The sequence below is a fragment of the Tyto alba genome, unplaced genomic scaffold (assembly GCF_018691265.1).
Source record: "Tyto alba isolate M040663 unplaced genomic scaffold, T.alba_DEE_v4.0 Super-Scaffold_19, whole genome shotgun sequence".
Taxonomy (NCBI): domain Eukaryota; kingdom Metazoa; phylum Chordata; class Aves; order Strigiformes; family Tytonidae; genus Tyto; species Tyto alba.
In genome coordinates this window covers 152,769-173,717 of record NW_024881281.1, presented here as the reverse complement: position 1 = coordinate 173,717, position 20,949 = coordinate 152,769, and the positions used below count along the sequence as shown (strand labels likewise).

The following is a 20,949-nucleotide window of genomic DNA, read 5'->3' as shown; positions in this document are numbered from 1 at the left end:
TGCGTGCCAGTTGCGGACAGATGTCTCATAATGCTTACTCTGATCACTTCTCCAAAACAGAAGTACAGTGTGTTTATCCTTACAGTGCATTTGGTGGAGCAACAGGTGCACACTTACTCCTCAGAATTATAGTCATTCAAGAGAAAATCAAACACTGAAGACAATGGCAGTCGTATGACAAATACGGACCACCCCATCTCTGTTCACTTGAGTTAAAGCTGTGAGATTAGCAATACCGAGGATCCTGCTAGTTTGACCAAGTGTCTTTCAGATACTTACAGTAAGATGTGTATTTAAAAGTCTTCCAAACTGCTTCCCTAGTGTCATAGCAACAGCCTTGCTACACTTCAAACAGAACCTGATGATCCAGACCCTCAGCAGTTAACTTACGCTTTACCTTTTATACGCTTTTGGTGTTTTTTTTTCTGAGACTACTAACAAAGTGGTTGCTTCATTCATGGTTTCTTAAGTAAACTTCACTAGAAAGGGAGGCTGAACTGAAATCCTATTCCAAATGCCACTGAGCTTCTGTACTTTTTTAAACTGGAATTCAGAGCACACAGCATCATGACTACAACAAAACTCTGGTAAGCAAAAGCTCTGCATTCTTTTCATTGATTTTACTTCGTTATCTGTCACTTCATTCTAAAGAGAAGCAGTAAATCTGAAGAGCATTTGACATATTTTATTATAAATGATCATCAGTACAGAACCAAAGTCATCTTTATAAATATCTACAAAAAGCACAAATGCAGGTTAAAAAACATTGTCTAGCATGTGCAGAAGGCTCATGGCTTTCACTTTTTAGTTTCTGTAAGCCTGTTCTTAGGGAAGAAATAATTTTTAAAAATATGCTTTTTTACTGGTTTTGGTTTTAACATTCACTGTGAAAACAAAGCTCTTATCAGAGAAAACCACAAAGGGTGACACATGACCTTTTTGTCCATTAAATCGCGAATAATCCCACTGTACTGTGGTTTTAATGCTAATTTAACTGAAAATAGAAATTACTCCAAGGCATTTCAAAACTCCCACATCTTTCATATTTTGGCATGTTGCCTGTCCACCTCAGAGTCAGCATGAGGACTGAACAACTCATAAAGACGTCATTCCTGTCCACACTGGAGAGTTGCTCAAAGTCGGTCAAAGCACACTACAGTCTTGCTTCTGTTGCAGTTGTTCAGAGGATTTCATACCTTGCTAGCTCCTTGCTTTCCTGTAATCCTAAATTACGCAAACACACAATCTCATACACAGAACAACCCCAGTTGTTGCTATTCTTCACGATCAAGAAATTAATTCAAGACTGCTGGTAAAGGCTTTAGCAAATCACTTTAGATTTGACCATTACAGACAAATGCCATTGTGTAACATGGTAGATATCTGTCACCCCCAGTCAGCAGCTAAGAGGCTATGTTATCTTTCTGCTTTAAGAGAAGAGAGCAATGCCTGTTTGATGCGTGTTGCACATGCATGTATGCTGGAGGGTATAGGATTGGAAGAGAGGCAATATTGCCCTAGTGGTTGAGTATTCTAGGTTATTATTTGCTACATGGAATTTTCCGTGTCCATCTGATATTTCTTTTGTGCTATGCTCAACAGAGAAGTGAACTGAAGGTGCTATCTTCTGGAGTTTTACCTACATTTTAAGAGAGAACACCTTTGTAGCAGAGTTACCTGTCACTGCATAAACTGTGTCCCCAGCCTAACAGAATCAGGAGCAGCAAATTAGCTTCCTGTGATCTTTAAACACAAGAATATTAAAAATCCAACCTACTACTACCACCAGAACAACAGCATTTGCCTTTCCCTATGTTTTTTGTCTTTTTCAAACCTATTTCTGTATTACTGACATGCTGATGTGAGCAACACTTTAGGGCGCTGCTCAGCAGTCAGCCACCCACGTAGTTGAAGGTAATCAAAGGGACAGTAAAAAGCAAGAAATAACACTGCGTTCCATTTGCAAAAAGTCACTCTTCCAATTAGCATACTGTACTTGACCCTTCTGGCTGGAGACGTGTTGATGTTTTTATTCAAAGCATCGTAGATGATTGTATAGGGACTGGACATAGGTAAAGACACACATGGGATCTGGCTTGTGACCCATCATCATCATGTCATCCACTTCTATCAGACGATCACAGTGAGCCATTTTCCTGTAGCAATAATAAAACAGGTACAGCAAATCAGGAGTTACAGGCCTTAGATTTAACTACTTCCAAGATTCTTTTGCTGCTCTGATTTGAGCATCACTGAGACATTTTAGAAAACCTGAGGTTTATCAGCAACGTTTCATTTCACAATGAAATGGTCAGGCTCGGGTTAGAGGTTACTATTTTTGTGACCAAGGAATATTCCTGTTCTTTCACTCTTCCTCTATACCAGGATCTGATCCAAAGCCCTGTAGGGTGGGTTTTGGTTTCTTGTTTTTTTATTTTTTTTCCACTGGCTGCCATTCACATCCATGATATCTGTAGCATGTAGCCCAATTGCACATTCCTCTGCCCAAGTCTCAGTAAGCAGGGTCATGCGAGTTTGCAAACTGAGAATTTTTCTGGTTCAGTTTTTCTGGTTTTGGAAGCTCCAAAAGAATGGGAAAACACGAGAAGGGATGAGGTGTGCCAATGAAGACCCATGTGACTGTGGATTGTTTGTTCTCCACCACCCCTATATCTTCAAGGTGTGAGTGATTTGGACAACAGTCTCAGATCAGGTTGGAGAGTGGAAGCCTGACTGACATCTGGACCAGAAGAAGGGAACAGATCTGCTGAGGCCTAAGATGAAAAATCACGATGGCAGGAAGCAATCTGATCAGCAGAGCTGGTAGTGAGGTGAACAACAATTACTGAGAGAAGAGCCTTTTCTGGCACTAGAAGAGAACAGTTAGTTTAAAGACCATCACAGCTATGAAGTAATCATTTATGTAGATACCTCTTACCCAATGTTTCTTACTGTTGTGTGCATGCAGTCTTCTGTCCTCTCCTATACTTACTGTCATACATAAACTGAGACAGAAAAACACTGCAATTTTCCTTTGAGAATTATAGGTAGTTTTACTTTAGAGGTCAACCACCTAAAAGTGTTGTAGCATCTTCCAACTCATGGACAAGCAACAAAACTTCTTACATGTATGTGTGCGTATAAAAACCTTGCCATGGCCAAATGAATTCCTTTGCTAGGTGCTGATATAAGGAGAACCAACACGATGCTAAGAATTTTCAAAGCTTTTCTCTGGAATGGCAAATGGAAAATCCAGTTCTGTCATTTATCTCTTTAACAATAAAAAAATAAATAAATGTGCTCTGAAAGAAACTGAGAGCTTTAGAGTGGTGGTACCAGTGTCTGAAGCTGTATCAGAAACTGCAGGAAGCTTTAGCCGTGTATTCTGTTAGTATTTGGAAAGACTGTACCAAACCCAGCTGCATACCCCATGGTGTGTTCTTGCTGTTTTGTTTGATTTGTGTAGCAGTAAGTAAGAATCATACTGATACTGAGTCAAAAAAAAAAACTATTTCCAGCTGACAAGTTCATACTCATAATAACTTTAACAAACAAGTTATCATTTAATTGCCTGGTACACTGCATCAAAAAGAGATCAGCACAGTGTGACTGAGGGTATTGGCTCTTTCCATTTTACAAAAATGCAGTTTCCAGGTTGAGATACTGAGAAACTCTCAGCCTTGTTCTAACTCTATTACACTGAATTCAACCTCCCAAAGCAATGTACAGACAGAGGGGAACCCTCCTACAAAACCCAATACCGAAAGTTAATCTACTTGCTCCCTGCTGTTTAGAGGTCACTGTTTTTCCAGAGAGGTTGGATGGACATATTAACATGCCTCAAATTCAAATCAGATACCAAGCAGGTGGGATTGGCTAAGAAACTACAAGTTGTATATCCAGTTCTTATGTACTATCAGTAAACACTGATTGCCTTGTGCTCTATGAAATCAAATTTTTTTAAGATTGATACTGGCAAATTCATTAAGAATGAATCATTACTTCAAGAACAAAGTAATAAATAATAATAATAATAAAACACAAAAAAAAAACAAACACGGAGAGGTTTTTTCCTGTTCTGTCCAAACATAACTCACGAGACAGGCTGCTCAAGTTTAGTGTGTCAGTGCTAAGGCTGGTAAGAATCACAGAGGTGAGAAAGCAAAACTCAAGTACTGTGTGAAGGCTGTGACCTCTGAAATTAGACTGCCTGGTCCCCTGTTCTGTGCATTCTTTATGAAGAGCTTTATTATCTTTTTTGGCATGACACATGTAAGTTAGTGACATAGGATTTACAAGAAGAATGATTAAACTCTTTATTGCTGCCCAGCTGCATTAGATTTGAACTGCAAGCACTTCAGAGATCTCATGTCATACTTACTCAGCCATGGTGAAGGCCAGCTCAAAGTTCTGCTTGCGATTAGATGGGTCAAGCTTATTATAATCAAAAGCTTCAGGAAAGAAAGAATGCACAAGAGCACAGAATGCCATCCCATCATTCCAGCTTGAGGAGAAGTTCTGGAGATCAATGTGCTGTCATGATGAAAAAAACATACATGTTAATGCAGCATGGGGGAACGGGGAAGAGCAGCTGCTTTTGCTCACTGCAGATTTCTGTCCTCTCCCACTAACCAGAGCAACAGAGCATAGGATCTATGTTTTTCTTCACCTATTGGCATATCCATTACATTATTTGTATTCTGAGAAAAAACATCACACTCAGCAATGAAAACCCTTTTCCTGAAATGCCCAGATGCAAAGCAGACACACAGTCAAGGTCCCTGATCCAAAGCCCACTGAAAATACTGAGAAGAATCTTGTCAACATCAGTGAGTTCTGGAGCAGGTCCAATGCACCAGCTCAATATCTGCAGAAATTAAGGACACTACTTATCCCTATGAAGTATTTATAATTGAAGAACAGTTCATTTTGTGGCAGTGAATAACACTAGATAAAGACTATGCTTGCTTGCTTTGCTTTTCAGTAAGGCCCAATTCAATGCCTGTTTACATACAGATAGGTAGAAGTATAGGAAGAATTACACCTACTGCAAAACCTGATTCTCAGAACAAATGCTTATTGTTATTTTCAGCTGCCATAGTGAAAAGAAACGTATTTGGTCTCATGTCTCATGCTGCTTTTCCCATCATACGAAAATCAAGCCCCAGCTCTTCTGGTAAGCAAGTAATAGTAATTTTCTTTAGTTCTGCTTATGTGGACATTCAGCTATAATAATGCATATTTTACAATGTTGAAAAACACATTAAAAAAAAAAAACTAAAAAAAAATTTATTTCGCCTGGAAATTGCTTTGGCGATTGCAGTTTAAGGACAGGTAAAATTACTAAACTCTCAACTGCTGAATTCTTTTGGCTACACTGATGTTACCTCATAGAAATTAGCTCACTAACACAGTGTGATTCAACCTCAACCATTTACTGCAAATTCACTTGTCTAATACCAGTACTTTGGTCTGCTGTGTAGCAAAAGGGCCATAGTCTCCACGCATTGGCAAAATGCTATTCAGATCTTGCCATATATAAAGAGAATGCAAAAATCACAGCCTGCAACTAAGAAAAAAATGTTTGAGTGTATACTGAAGTCTATACCCATAAGCGCAAAAACGTAGGCTTTCAGACAAACACTAATGCATTGCTTTGACAGACATGCAGAGTCTCACTCATGCAATCACTGACTGTCTTGAAGTGCTGCCCATGCAAACCACATTTGCATTGCCCACACAAAACTTGATGACCTTGAGGAAGTTAATTCATTGTCTAGCATGTTTTACATTCACTTTTTGAGTACACTTTTTTGGCAAATTCTCCTGAAGAAGAGAGCTGAAAGCATTAGTATGTCTTCACCTTGTATCCTATGGTTTTTGAGCGACACCAGTCTAACAGAATTTGTTTAATGCTACTAGCGCTCGCAACCGCAAAGCTCTGTGACCTCTTCAGCTTAGCTCTGGATTCTCCTTTTCCTCTGGAAAATTAACAGAGACCAGATTAAATTACATTCTAGAAAAACTTAAACTGAACTTGTCAGCAACATCTATGCAACCTTGCTCAAGTCAGTCCCTGTCTGGGTGATATTTGAGAAACATATTGCTGAAACTTCAACTTCTTGGTCCTGCAAGAAAAACTCATAGTTTCCTTTCACTGAAGCCAGGATTCCAAGCCCTCTTCTATTTAAATCATACCCCCATCACGGTGCATAAAGAGCAGTCCACGGTTTTGGTCCTTAGTGAATGGCAACAGGAAGTCACTATATTCCCATTCTCATAATGATGGAGAAGGCAGCTTTCACAGCACTCTATCCTGATAAAAGGGACCTGCTTCTTCAGCTGAACAACTCCAAAGCCATAGGAATCTGTAGCTGTGAATTGCCAGGGCTCAGTCTGTGAAGTCAGCGAATCTGTTCACGACCTCACATTGTCCCTTAGCTCAAAATCCTATGTTGAGAGAGTCTTCCCACCCAGCTATCCTCTGCTGGTAATAACTGACAAATTAGCTTCCCATTAACAAACCAATTCTGGAGACAAAGAGTGTGACATACTTTCCAGCATCTTGTTCAAATTTCTCAAAAAGTGCTTTCCTGGCCTGTGTTCCTGTAGTCCGTGGGAGTGTCTGAGACCGCACCAGTTCTCGCCGCCTTTCAACTTGGCGACGTACAGTGGGAGGAGAGGAGTGAGAGCTGGGGGTCACATCACAGTAACTGTCAGTGGCACTGGAGAAGCATAACATGAAAAGTATGTGGTTAAACAAAAAAGTAACTCTCCGCAGTGCTAGGAGTCAGCAGGCCTACCCGTTGCCTACTCTAAACCTCCCAAAACAGCCATTTCAAGAGGATCCAGTGAGTCAAAACCAATTTAATTAAAAGTCAAAATTTTATTGAGAGACAACAGCACTTAAGTATAGAAGAGTCTAAGGTACTTTTACGAATAAGACATAGCTGGATAAGTCACAAATGCTTTGTAGCACTGAGTAGAACAACTATTGAACACCTTTAAGAAAACCAAAAAAAAAAAAAAAAAAAAAAAGTCGTGGCCACACAGGAGCACTAAATCCCTTTAATTTCCAACTTTGGGGTTCCTAGAGGGTAAGTCACGTCTTAAAAATGGAATGTGAATTCAGGAAGTACTTTTGAAATTTTTACTTAGAGTGCATAGAATCCTGAGCTCATGTCAGTGTTGCTTCACTGACCGCAAACTGATAATTTGATCGAGAAATACAGGATTATATTCTAATTTGTGTTTATTTCAGCCACAAACCACTTCATCAGCATTAACGAAGTAAGTCACACATCGCATTTGGAAATATTCCTCATGAGAGAATTGGGGAAACTGAGGCAAAAAGCAATGACATCAGCGTCACACACTAATTTCTGGTGCAGATGGAGGTCAGATCTGACAGCAAGTTCTCTAGGGTGCTCAGTGAATTATGACTCAAATACTGAAGTGCTGATGTTGGAGCTAACTCAGAAGATACATAATGCCTAATCTGGGATAATTTTTAAGACAGATGCAAGCCCAATTTAAGAGATTTAAATTGGCCGCCCTCCCATTTTTCCTGATGGATATTCTGCATGCTGAGGATGACTGGATATGCCAGTAGTAACTGTGATACCATGTAATCCTATACTAAGCAACTGTGACTCCAAGTTAATCAAGAATGTGTAGTAGTCCTCAGCAAGGCATTTATCTACAAACTAATCCTCAGGTTGGCTAGCCTAGAGTTATTTGATGACAGTCATATGTTGGTTTCCAAAAATAAGCCCGAAGTACAAATTTCAACACAGCTGAGTATTTTTAAAAGTGTTTTCAAATGGCCTGACAGCTTGCTGCTCCTAACAAAAATCCACCACTCGCACCGAGAGTTTTACTTACTAATATTGTAACAGTGCTGAAATCCACAATTAGCTCTGCTTTAAACTGCTCTACAGAAGATTTTTATCCCTTCCCATCTCCGTTCCACTTAGCCCTCAGGAAAGCTCCCAACTTTTAACAAGCTTAAAATACAGTATCTGAGACTCACTTGTTCTGCAAGTCAGCAGAACACCTGTCCCTTGAGACTATACTGACCACAATGGCCTAACAATATGTCAAGATAAACGCATACCTTTCAGCAGTTTTGGTTCCACTACTCGTCCCGTAGCTCACCGTTGAGACAGACTTAGTGACAGAAGTGGTATTCTCTGTATAAAGGCCAGAAAAACAAGATGCATCAGGGCAGAAACTTCCTTTATCTCCTCTCCTCACACATTTTCAAACCATTTCCTGATAGAGAACCGTGCACTGATTTTCACTCACCACAGTGAAAAGCTGTAGGCCTCAGTTTAACTTCCAGTATGAGCTAACAAGCTGGGGGAGGGATTTTCCCCAGGGGTCAATCCCTATGGAAAATTGTTGTGCCGCAGGGAGGACGGTGTAAACATACCCGGAAGGGCTGTGAGGGGATGCCTTTGATAAAACTGCATTAGGAAGGCTAGGTCATTTCAGGCCCTTGTGCAGACCTCAGAGGAGGGTGCACTGTCATGGACCTTTCAGTGAAAGGAAGAAATGGTGTTACAGCTCAGTGTGCAACAGCCATTATGGCAGACACAAGGAGTCCTGGGAAGTCTGCCAGGATTGAGAGTGTAATTTAAATTACCTAGTTTCTACCAGGAAATGTTTTAGTTTGTAAAGTAGAACAGACTCCTAAGGTTGCAAAAGTGGCTTGAAACCACTTTGCAGCTTCCTCTCCCCTCCTTTTGTGCTTTGCCTCTTAGGGCCCAGCTCTGGACTCCAGCTATGCTCTGTAAATGCAAAATAATGGGAAGCCAAAACTTGTTGCACAAGCCAGCAACTCATTTATTGAAGGCTCCTTCTATACACAAAGAAGGAAGACTGGAACCTGAGAAGCAATCCAGCCCGATCACTGTTCAAATCACTGACTATGCTGAACTTTTACCACTGCATAATAGAAGGGATCCAGATCAACTGGACTTCTCACATGAAACACCCTAGTAAATGCCAGCGTACAGATGTGACAAATGTGGGACCACAAACAACTGACAGATATTTGTGCAAATCTCAGAGGTTTTAAGTTGAGGAGGAGTGTGATTCCTAATTCTGGATGAGCTACATTTTTGCTAAACTGACACCTGAGATGACTGTGAAATGCCAGTACGTTGTGCAGACAGCAACAGCTTGATGACATAAATCAGAAGTACTTTTGGATAGAGCTCAACTCATCTATTTCAACTGAAAGCAAAAATCCTTAAGGCATTTTGTCCTTTGACACATTTATATATGAAGGAGACTACTTACTGCTATTCTACTCAAAGGAATTTTCTTCAACATCCATAAGGTTGGCCCACCACTTTCCAACTGCCATTGCCTTGCGTTCAGTCACAGTTTTCACTTGGTGAGCTGAAATCGTAACCACTCAAACTGTTCTGCCACACTTTTCTGGCACCTGTTTCCACTGCAGAAATTGCCTAACAGTACACAGGTGCACCACTGGGCAAGGATAAGTACCCCTTGCTTTGAACTGACTGAGCAGAACAAGTTTCCGTGATGCCCGTGAAACTAAATCTGCATGCAGTCTTGTTAGAAATTGTAATATTACCATGTACCTACTAATCTAAACTACACACTCAGTTCTGAATCCCCCAAGCATGGAGCATGGAATCCCTCTCAATTTGTGTTGTGTAAGGACATGCTGATAGGAACACTCACCTGCAGCGGCAGATGAACCCATTGTTCTCACCGTACTTGAATTCCAGGCCTTCACTGAAGCAGCAGAAAAAAAAGACAAAGGAAGGCTTTGCTACATTCTTAGCTTTAATAAAATAAGCTGAAAGAATAATCTGCAAATAATCCCTATGATTTGCTGGTAATTCCATCTGGTGTCTCTCTAACTTCTGACCCATATATATAGTCTGATCTGTAAGTGTCACTGTCACTAAATGTATATGAAATACAGCTCAAAGATGAATGACTTCAGTACAGACGAAATGAGATTTCATTATTTTTTTTAATTAGATTTTGATATAAATAAGATTTTGCAATCACTCTGACTTGTGTATATGTGTCAGTCTGCTGTCAGTCATTCCTCCCTCCAAATGACTGTTGAACCTGTTAGCCAAATATCTGCCTGACTTTTCAAGGGGCCTCAGGTCTTAAAGCATTAAGAACTCCTGCAAATTTCACTAAAACAGCTGGCCACACTGAAGAGATAGCTATTCAGTAACTGTGCTAGAAGATAGGCTGCACTATGAACTCAACTATATTAGGCAGCAAAAAACTCTCAGCAGATGTGACGCTATAGCCTGAAGTTTCACCTAGGACCCACAGTGTTCTAAATCAGTGTCCCACCATGGGATATGTAGCCATAGAAGAGAGGTTTCATAATTACCACTAGGTCACAGGACAATCCCCACAGCACCAGTTTCTTGAAGTAAAGAAATGGGACACAGTTTCAGCAAAGTAATTATCTTTGACTCTTTTACCTGACTGGTTGGAAGTTTTCACTGCCATTGCATTTTTGCTCTTGCTCTGTCCCAGCAGGCCAGCAGATGCATTAGTTTTTCCTGTTGAACAGATGGTCTCTCCTGAAAACTTCTCTGATATCCTGGTTACTGCAGTAACAGGAAGGTGGGGCATCTGTAAGGTGACTGCAGGGGCATGGGCTTCAGGGGAAGTGTCTGACATGTGAAAAGAGGTCAATTCATGGGAGACTTTTGTCTGACCTAATGAATAAAAAGAAAAGCAGAGAGGAAATAAATTTATTTGTAGATTTTTAGCAAAGTTACAAACCAATTTCCATGCGATAACTTTAATTTACAAATCACTGGAATTATTACACCTAGTTTTCCCAGTGGGACATTACACCATTTACAGCATGCTGCAGAAACAACCCTAGTGTGAGTGATCCTTGCAGCGATCACACCGGTCCTACATGAATCTCAGCAAGAACAACTTCTTCAGAGCACTAATCCACTAGCATCTGCATCTGGTAAGCTCCTCCTCTTCCTCTGTGCAGACCCTGCCCTCAATCTCCTGCTGTGGTTTAGGAGTCAGCATTCTTTTTCTTTCTCTGGTTTTATGAAATGCTGTGTGCCTCACTTTTCTCTAAAATGGAGATGGTAAGTTCTTCCTCCACTGAAGGATGATGGAAGCAGACAAGTAAAGTGCAAAAGGCTACAATGGCACCCATAATAGCAGGTCTTATTGTCACTAGTGACCCAAGGTAATGTGACAGTAGTAGTCTCTAATTTATAAAACACCATAGTGCATGCTCAACAATAAAGTTAAAGTTTAAAAGTTAAACTTCTAATTAGGAACCTAAACAGTATCGGTGCCACAGTACGGTATCCATGCAGAAACCATAGCAGATTCTAATGCTTCCAACACGTGACAGCTGCTCTATGACTGTCAGGATCAGGTATTTTACAAGTAGTGCTACTTCATTTTATTCCCTATTCCTACCTGATGAAGACTGATGCCCATTTTCAATGATGGAAGAACTAAAAACTCTTCTAAACTCAGGTTTGTGGTGGTCATCCAGGTCTACACTCTGTCAGAACAGACAACAGACATGACAGCTAAATTTCAAACAGTAGCAAAAGTTAGAGTAATATCCAGAAACATCTGCCAAGAATAGATCTTCCTCGTGCTACCAACCACAATACAAGGAGGGAACAATTACCTAACCCCAAGAGCCAAACCTGGAAACTGAGCACTGGCAATGCAGGACTTGTATCAGTCTTCATGTACTTGTCCTCACAGACCGTGTGCACCTAGGAGGGCTCTTCCACTCTTGTTAGATAAAGGTATCACCATCCACTGTGAAGGTGATAAACAGAAGACTCCGCACAACAGTGGTGAGATTGATTGAGGTTGCATAAAACGCTTAATACTCCGCAGGTTTTATTCTACTTGCTGCAGAAAAAAAATTATATTCTGATAACATATTGTAAAAGTATTACATAAAATAATTCTAGAACTTTATAGCTGCATCATAATCTGCAACTTCTGTAAGGATATTTTTTTTTTCCTGGGAAAACCACTGATTTTTCCCAAAATGTTTGCTAATATAATCTAGAAAAATGAGCTAAGAACTCTTTTTGGTGGGGTGTTGTGCTTTTTTTTTTTTTTTTTTTTTTTTTGTTTTGTTTTGTTTTGTTTTGTTTTTTGTTTTTTTTTTCAGTTGTTTCATGTGTGTGCAAAAAATCATGAGGAACTACGTGATTTTTGGCTGCAGGAACTAAAGAAAGAAACTGCTTCACAGACACACAGTTACTTTAACTAAAAAAAAAGTAGCTTCCAAGAAGCACCATATACAAGAAGTAGAGTGAAATTCACCAATGTTCAATGCCCATTCAACAAGGTCCATGAAAAAGTTTTAATTGATTCCAGGCAGATTTCTAACTACCAGATTGGCCAAAATTAAAAAAAAAAAAAGGAAAAAGAAAAAATCTGTAATGTGCCATTATAAACATAATCCAAAATTCTTATAAACTCAATCCAAGCAATTTTTGGATTTTTTACAAACAGACAGAAAGAAGATAGGTACTGAAGATTTTATACTGCAGGTAAGTATAAAAACAACAGGACAAAACAGAAAAGGAAAGAGGCAGGGTGTATCCATGTAGTAACTTAATTTGTCTCTGCTTTATCTACACAGGAATTATTTAGCAAACTGGTAGTTTGAATTTGCTTACTTATTCCGCAGCTTCATCACAAATTATTAGAATAATTTATTTATAGGGTAGAAAAATATATCTCATAAAATACAGAAACTATACGATCAATTCAAGATAAATCAACAAAAATAGTTTCTTGGAACTTGTCTGCTGTTCACCATGCATCTGTTTACACTCATCCAAACTTAATTCAGAACACCAGACAACAACATTAACACACCTTGGAGATGTTTTAAAAGCGTTTATTCTTGCTAGGTGCTGCCGAGTGTACTGATTGTTTTAATATCCATTAGTTTTGATACTAGAACTTTCATTATTTCAAGTAAAAATCTCAGTCAACTCCTGGTAACTATGGTCTGAGATCTTGCTAAGAATTTGTTAACAAGTACTATATTACAGTAAGGCACCCTAAACACAATTTTGTCAGAGTATACAGTTGTGGGCTTAGATTCTGATCCTCCTAGATATTTAAGTGTCAACCTCCAACTGATTTCAATGGAACACAGGTGTCAGCAGCAGAATTTGAGCTACATACCTACACTACTGAAGTCAATGAAAATGCTTCTCTGGACTTTAAGATTGGGCACTACACTCTCAGATCACAATTGGTATCCAGGCTTTTCAAGACTACAGCAGAATTTGGAGAAACCATTCAAGTGTGGTAAAACCCCATTTACTTGACTTCAAGATGAGGACTTACTGCCTTGTAAGCAAGCGTCTTACAAAGGTTTACTACAATAAAAACCAGAAAGGAATGGTAGCAAGACACCGAGATACTATGAACTGTCTTTAAGGCGCAGCTTGGGTGGTGTATTTTATTATATTGGGTTGTATACTTTTTTTGAACCTGGAGTCATATTCTCATGTCATTTTTTTCTGCGCTAGGTGAGGAAAAGAGATAGGATCACCTGGGTAGGATTTTCAAACAAAACAATACAGAGTTCAGAAGAGGACTGGAGACTTTCTGAAAATGGGGAAAATGTATTCTCAGAAAACACAACTTTTAAAGCTTTCTCAGCCAGGAGCTTTCATTTAATTCTCTTGCCTACTTTCTAAATCAATGAGCTTCCTGGGGTTATATATGCACTGACATGGTCTGCTAGATAACAGCACAGAGGTTACATGATGAGTCAAGACTTTCCTTAGTCTGTTTACCACCAAGATGCACGAGAGGCTGCTTTTTTTAAACCAACAAACCAACCAAACAAAAAACCAAACAGCAACAAATCAACCAACCACGCACAACACCACATTTTTAGCACAGTGTTGCTTATAGCCCCGTTAACAAGACTGACAGGTTTCCACTGATGCCCAATGAAGATTTCAGGTGCACTCGAGATAGCTGGGACTTTGAATGTCCATTCCAAAACTAGGTTAGCCTGCCTTAAGATACATTGCAGGGTCTACAATTCAAATCCTTAATGAAGCTCAGTATTTCAATCTGAACACGGAGAATTTTTGCTTCATTTTAATTTTCCTCTATCTTTCTTATTTAAAAAGAAAGTAAAATAAACTAGATTGGAAAAGCTGGAACTACTCACTCCTTCCCAGCATTTAAAACTTTCTTACAAGCAAAAGCACTACAATTCAGCTATCTAGGCTCCACTGATTTTTATGGAATCTCTCCCATTTAGAGGCTTCATTACAGACAGGTTTTCAGAAGAGCTCACATTCAACAAAGCTCCACTCTTCAGTTAGTTACTCAGTTCAGGCCCTAAAGGAGCGAAGAGTTCTTCTGCAAAGCTGTAAACTTTCTTCACACACCACCAGAAGAACAACTTGTCTCCTGATAATCAAAAATATTTCTCATTTTTATACCATCTGCTATCCTCACAAGGAATGCTTCTGTACACACAGTCTGACATGCTGCTGCTAAACCGGATCTGTCATTGTATCCAGATCTTTTAATTCATGGAAATAAATTCTTTTGAAACTTTTATAATTGTCAAGAAGGTACTATGCATGAGTAAATTCAGTTATCACTAGCTGTCAGCATTAATTTGAGAAAACTACACCAAATGTTAATTACACAAACCATGCAGATTCAGGGTTCAGAATTTTTATTACTGTATTTAGTGTAATTGAGATCCTAGTCAACAATTATTACCCATATCCAGAACTGAAATATAAAGCACAGCTAACAGCTCCCTAGAATGTATCTGTGGCATACAGTTAGAACTGATTAGTCATTCATGTCAGTCATTATGACCTGAATGTGTCAAATGCCTGTGTAGACTGTAAACATAAATCTAATTTATAAGCTGGGGGGGGGGGCAGGGGGGAACAGGGGACAAGCAAAACAGTCCAATGAGGTAGTCACTGCAAAGATCATGTAGCATCCTACATACTGAACTGGCTTCCTAATGCAGTAACAAGTGCTGCATTGACTTATTTTATGCAAATCTGATTACCACATTTTGGCTAACAACGCCAGGGAAGAAACTGATACCAGGCTGGAGGACAGGGAATGCCTATGTGCTAATAAAACACTGGGAGGATCTGGGATCAGATTCTACCGTGCATTTAGTAGTGTTAGGCTAAAGTACTTGAAAATCCACTTTGTTTGGAGATGTTATGCTTCTGACAAACCCACGTGTATAACAATGCTTCCTGTATTGTTGGCTATGTAGCTTGTAAATAGCAGAGGGACAGCTACCTGTATGTGTTCTTAATAATGAGAAGTACACGTTTGTACAACTCACGTAACAACAACATGAGAACTGGTGAAACTGAAGAAAATAAGGTTCATGCTAATATTTTGCATGTCTTACTCAGGCTTGTTCTTAGAACTAATCTCTCTGTAGCTCAGAAGTCTCAATGCAATGCAGGGTAATAATAGTTTCCATAGTTGTAGGGCTGCTGGAATTCCTCCTTCACTGCAAAGCAGTTAGACCTTAGAGATCCATAACTGGACGCGCTGCTATAAAACAGACAAATATCATAACTCAGTAGTGAAAATCCCACAAATTCAGAAAAAGTAAGCATCAGATCATGAGATTAGAAAGAAGTACAATTTTTATTTCCCCTCTGAGCCTCTACAGCGTATGCCTGTTATATCTTCAAGCTTTTGCCTGCAACAAGGTCAAACTGCAGAAGAATGACAGACAGATGACATTCCTCTCTCTCAAATGAGAGATCTCAGTCATCCAAAGTCTTTACTAAAAGCACCAATTATCAAAAGGGTCATAATAAAAATCAAAGGATCTAGAAATGCTTTCTATCTGTGAGAGGTACTTCCCTCTCTCGTTACACATGCCGGATTAAATTGATGCTTCACTTTTGTGAATGACAAAGCCACCGCTGACTTCCGCAAGGCAAGATTTGACACGCTGATCCCTGCATATAAAGAGATCATTGATACATCAAAAATGGGGAATGATGTAAATATGTGAGGAAATGCAAACAACGCTGCTAGATGCCAGCAAGAACTGCACCACATTTACCCCTTAATTCTTCCCACTAGAAAGCCACTGTCCATCAGATAACACAAGTATTCTCTATCCGTAACTGATCCTGTAGCTTAAAGAAAAAGCCTTGACTGCCATGAGGAAAGCTCTCACACATGGCATAATCTCTTAAGAAAGACAGTAGCAGCACTTTTCACAAAACCTTTTTCGAAGCAAAGCTAGATAGAAATGAACAGCAGCAAATAATGCTACTTTGGCAGCTTCAGCAGTTGCCCATGGCTATGTCACAGCGAATTAAAACAAAACAAGCAACAGCAACAAAAATAATCTAGGTAAGAATCAAGGCAAGCTTGGAATGCCACCATTCCAAAAGGACACTTGCAGGAAGTGAGAGAGAATAATATGAAGGAAATTAAACTAACAGACTTCCTTTTATTAAATATAGGAGTAGAGATGGTTTAGAATCATAGTATGTAATTCCAGGTCACTGTTGGATCACTCATCCCCCTGCCTGTATACCTCAGGTCATTACATCTCATGCAGTTACTCCCATGCTGACTAACTGTTGGGTGTCATCAGGTCACCATAGAGAAATATCAACGGGTAATATTTGTTTAGATCTTCCTAGGTGGTCATAGCCAGCTGTTTGTGTCTCTGCTCTTATATCACTGCAGACAGGTTCTCTGCAGACGAGCACCTAAGAGTCTGTCCACACTGTAGAGAAACTCTTCTGACAGTATAAAAACAGAACACCCTTACAGTATTTTTTAGTCCTCCCTGTTCAGAAAGCTCAACTACAAACACTACGGAAAAAATCGTAAGTGATAAAGCTCCTGCCAAAACGTAAGATCTGACCAACGAAAAAAGGTCAAAACTCTTCCTTTCTAACAATCACAGGCAGGTAGGAAAGAGACCTCAGTGACTGCAAAGAATGACAAACAGCAACAATCTGCTCAGTGAACAATAATCCTCAGTAGTGCAGCTATGGCTCCAGGATCCCACTTTAAAATTAATTCTTCAGACATCCCTATTTTCCACCTTTGTGACAACAGCTCTCAGATTATGGCCTGGTTAGAAAGTCAAATTAAAGTTTGGCATCAAAATACCAGAAGGACTCACCTCCAAATCACAGCGGCTAATGGCCGTTTAAAATTCCACCTAAATCAGCACTTAGACTGTTGTATACCAGAATTCAAGGACAGCATAGCAGAGATTGCCTGAAAATTAGAATTAAAAGGAGATTTGTGTCCTTATTTCTGAACTATGCTTGGACCTCTCTGGCTTCACTTTTTTTCAATCAAATTACCTTGAAAAATAATCTAGCAATATTAGAAAATAACAGTTCAGCTACTGAAGATGCTCAGTCTCCAGTATCTAGTCTGCAAACTGCAGAGGTAGTCTTATCTTTTATCCCAAGTATGTTGCTAGAAATGTTGAAAGTAACAGAACCCAGCCTTTTGTTAGGATAAAAGATGCATGGACCACACAGTAAAAAGGAATGCAACCAATATATCTTTTCAGGAGCAAAAGAGCACATCTTGATTCGCTACTATTTCCAGGTCAGATTTATTTCCTCCCTGTATCTCATGGAAGTATTTACTAAGGCTAGAAGTGTCACCAGTTTTATCATAGGTACTTGTTTATCTGAAAACACACAGTGTCATTTATGGTGCTCTGTTTCAAGTGCTTTGGTCATATATCCAGACATTGCAAGCAACTGAGGGAACACTTTCTCCATTAGAGGGAATATAGGTGACCAGCACAGAGACCTAGGCTTGCTCTTTAGCCATTTGAGCACAGCCACATTAGGGCCTTACCCGCAAAATCACGTTTTCACTGCGTGCATTTGGTGTGTGTAGCTCTAGCTGCATCTCCCATGGTTCCGAGTACTGAAATTCCTTCTCGAGTACTGAAATTCCTTCTCGGTCAGATATGTTGGACAACTTCCAGAGTTAACCTTCTGGGGAAAATTGCTGGGAGGGCATTGAAGAACAATCAGTACTTAAGTGATCTTATCTGAACCCTCAAAGCAAAGTGGGAAGGCTTCAATACAAACAAAAGCTCATTCTGTGCTTTAAGGCAGATCAATACCTAAAGCTGGATATTGCCATAACCTCGATGCAAAACTTTTCACAGAGTGTGAAGTGCACACTGCAATGTAAGCAGTGTTGCTGGAGCAAGTGAGATGGTGTGAGGGACCACACCCCCTTGTCCCTTCCATGTCACTCAGCTGACTTCTGCTCCTCTCATTACAAACAAGCGTGGATGGCTCCATGTATTAAAAAAGGAACAGATTTGTGCGTAACCTTCGTCACGTGGGGGAAAAGGCAGCGGTGCCACAACTACGTTGGCAGAATGCTACGTTGGCAGAATGCATTCAAGCAGGAGCTTTACTTTTTCACTTGCCTAGCTGTGGGAAGTCCTATGCCCCCATTCTTGAGCCACTAGGAATGAAAAGGCCTGGAATGCAATACAGGCTCTTTGCTCATTCCCCACAAATTTAACTTTGAGGAAATTTCATTTCCGTGCTTTTATTTTCCATCCCCAAAGCCTGGATAGACCACAGATCAGCTTTTCATGCTCCGACAGTCTTAAAGACCCCTTAAAACATGGCTTAATCAAGATTATAGGAAATAGGCTACCATCTGTGAAAGCCATGTCTCTAGTATCTAAGTCTTATGTGACTGAATCACTGTATATTGTCTGGCTGCCACCTCCTGGTGTCAAGAATTGTACAGGAGCTCTCAACTCTTTCCATAGAGCCAGACATAAAGAAAGTGTTACACAAAACACCTCAGTGCCAGATGAGCTTCCCACTCACTGAGGTTTCCATGCACCGAGTTACAAGGCTCCACTATGCTGCAGAGTTTTATCACTGGGAGGAATGAGTGTGTTTGTGCTACTGTAGGCCATGAAGACCATGACAGCTTGTGCAAGACCCACCTCTCAGGAGCAAGCTGCAGCACTGCAGGACAGTGGTTGTGTAGCAAAATGGACTCGCTGCAGGATGCTAAGTTACTATCTTAGGAAAACATGTTACCGCCTGCTATATGCTAAGCTGTTATTCTTTGTGAACTTGCTAACTGTCAAACAGTGTTGCTGGCCCACAGATCCCCCTGCATTGGGTCCAGAAAGGATACACTGATATTCACATACATATACATATATTGACAGCGGAGACTGCCTCAGCTTCTCTTCTTACTTCTAACCACACTTAACTGACAGGTTGCTATCACTCTAACCAAGATCCCGGTTTGACCAAGCAGTGCCATAATCAGGACCATCACCAGGCGTTATCAGGGGCCAAGACCATTTCTCAGAGCACCTCCCAAAAGCCCACTGACCTTGCACTGTAAAAAGAGAAGCCCCGTGTCCCTAAACGCTCCCCCGTGCCAGCGCAGAGCCTGGCAACATCCGTGAAGCGTTCACACATGAACTCTCCCGGCCCTCCCTCCCGCCACCTCCCTGGCCGCGGCCAACACTTACTTGGCTCCGGCCAGCGACCGCTAGCTTGGCGCGGCTAGAGAACCGGCCGCCGGCTGAACCTGGTCCCGGAGAGCCGGGCCCCGCGGCCAGGGGGCTCCCCGCCGCCTCGTCCGCCCACTCCTCCGGCATCCCCGCCGACCGACCGAGGGCCTCCACCTGACGAGACAGGCGTTCCAGCTGCGCCCGCAGGCGCCGGTTCTCCTGCTGCAGTTCAGAGACCGTGTGTGCCAGGGGGCTGGCGAGGCGCAGCACCTCCTCCACCTGCCGGCCTACCCCCTGCTTGAACACCTGAATGTCCACGTGGATCTCCCGGACGGCGCCCCGCAGGGTGTCCTCGTAGCGCCCCAGGGCCTCGCAGACGGTCTGCGCCTCCCGGCTGCTCGGATCCTCGATCTCGCTAGCCATGGCGTCCGCTTACCGCAGGCACGGCCAGGGAGGCGGGGAGCTCCGACGCCGCTAGCGGCAGACGCCCGACCGTCTACCCTGCCGCCGCCTCCTCTCCTCCCCTCGGCGGCGCCCTCTCTCTCGGCGACCCCCAAGCTCGGCCGCAGCGCTGGGTAGCCCCCGCTGCCGCCGGGCCGCGGCCCGCTCTCGCGGTGCGAAGGAAAAGCCCCGCAGGGCCTACGCGGCAGCGCGACGGGAAGGGAACGCGCGCGGGAGCGGAACGGCTGTCCCGCTCAGCTTATGCTCCTGCAAAGGGGGATATGTAATTTCAGGAGGCGGCCGTGGAAGAGGAGGGAGAAGGGGCGGGGGCACTGGCTTGTTCACAGCTGCTCAGGTCACTGAAGGCCTGAGAGGGCCGGACGTCATGGGCTGCGGGCGGGGCCGCGGGAGCGAGACAGCCCGGAGCGGGCCGCGGCGCCGCTGTGGGGAGGGGAGGAATGGTGAGTAGCCGGTCTTTCCCGGGTTGCCTGGATGGTGTTTCCAAAGTAAGCACAGCTTCTGTCTTCAAGGGGAAGCACTGAGGCAGAGGGGGAAGAGAATTGTTTTGGGGAGGATAAACACAGAAGTGCCCACACGTGTGCCTTTAGACTCACATGCTGAAGGCTCACATGGTCCTTCATGCACACAGATTTGTACGCACACACCCACCATACTCAACCTCATGCTCAGGAGCTTCCCACTGTGGGCTGTGATTCAATAGTCATTATTACAAAGCTGCCAAATCAGCAGATCCAATGTGTGTGCACGTGGGATGAGATAGGCATTTCTGCCAAACTAGCCAGAGCCATGATGGCGAACGCTCTCAGGTTTATTCTGTATTGCCTACTGCAGCACAAGACAATACCTCATGCATAAAGCCTCACAAGAAAAGGAAATCTGGAAGATATTTTACACAATTTTACACCATCAGAGTTAGCCTGTGTGTG

At 41.7% G+C, this 20,949-nt stretch overlaps 1 protein-coding gene across 2 annotated transcripts; it reads right to left on the bottom strand.

The window, feature by feature from the left end:
* Positions 1 to 624: 624 nt before the first annotated feature.
* SMTNL2 (smoothelin like 2) lies at positions 625 to 20,351 on the bottom strand. Of its 2 annotated transcripts, XM_032988503.2 has the most exons (9): positions 19,580 to 20,349; positions 11,470 to 11,557; positions 10,491 to 10,730; positions 9,718 to 9,771; positions 8,117 to 8,192; positions 6,555 to 6,725; positions 5,864 to 5,981; positions 4,382 to 4,533; positions 625 to 2,156 (listed from the first exon to the last, which is right to left on the bottom strand). In XM_032988503.2, exons 1-9 carry the CDS (start codon positions 19,982 to 19,984, stop codon positions 2,030 to 2,032), a joined length of 1,431 nt encoding a protein of 476 aa, XP_032844394.1. In that variant the 5' UTR covers positions 19,985 to 20,349; the 3' UTR covers positions 625 to 2,029. The 2 variants fall into 2 exon arrangements, with proteins under 2 accessions (XP_032844394.1, XP_042647664.1); XM_042791730.1 differs by lacking the exon at positions 5,864 to 5,981 and having other exon boundaries at positions 2,029 to 2,156; positions 19,580 to 20,351.
* Between the last annotated feature and the right edge of the window lie 598 nt (positions 20,352 to 20,949).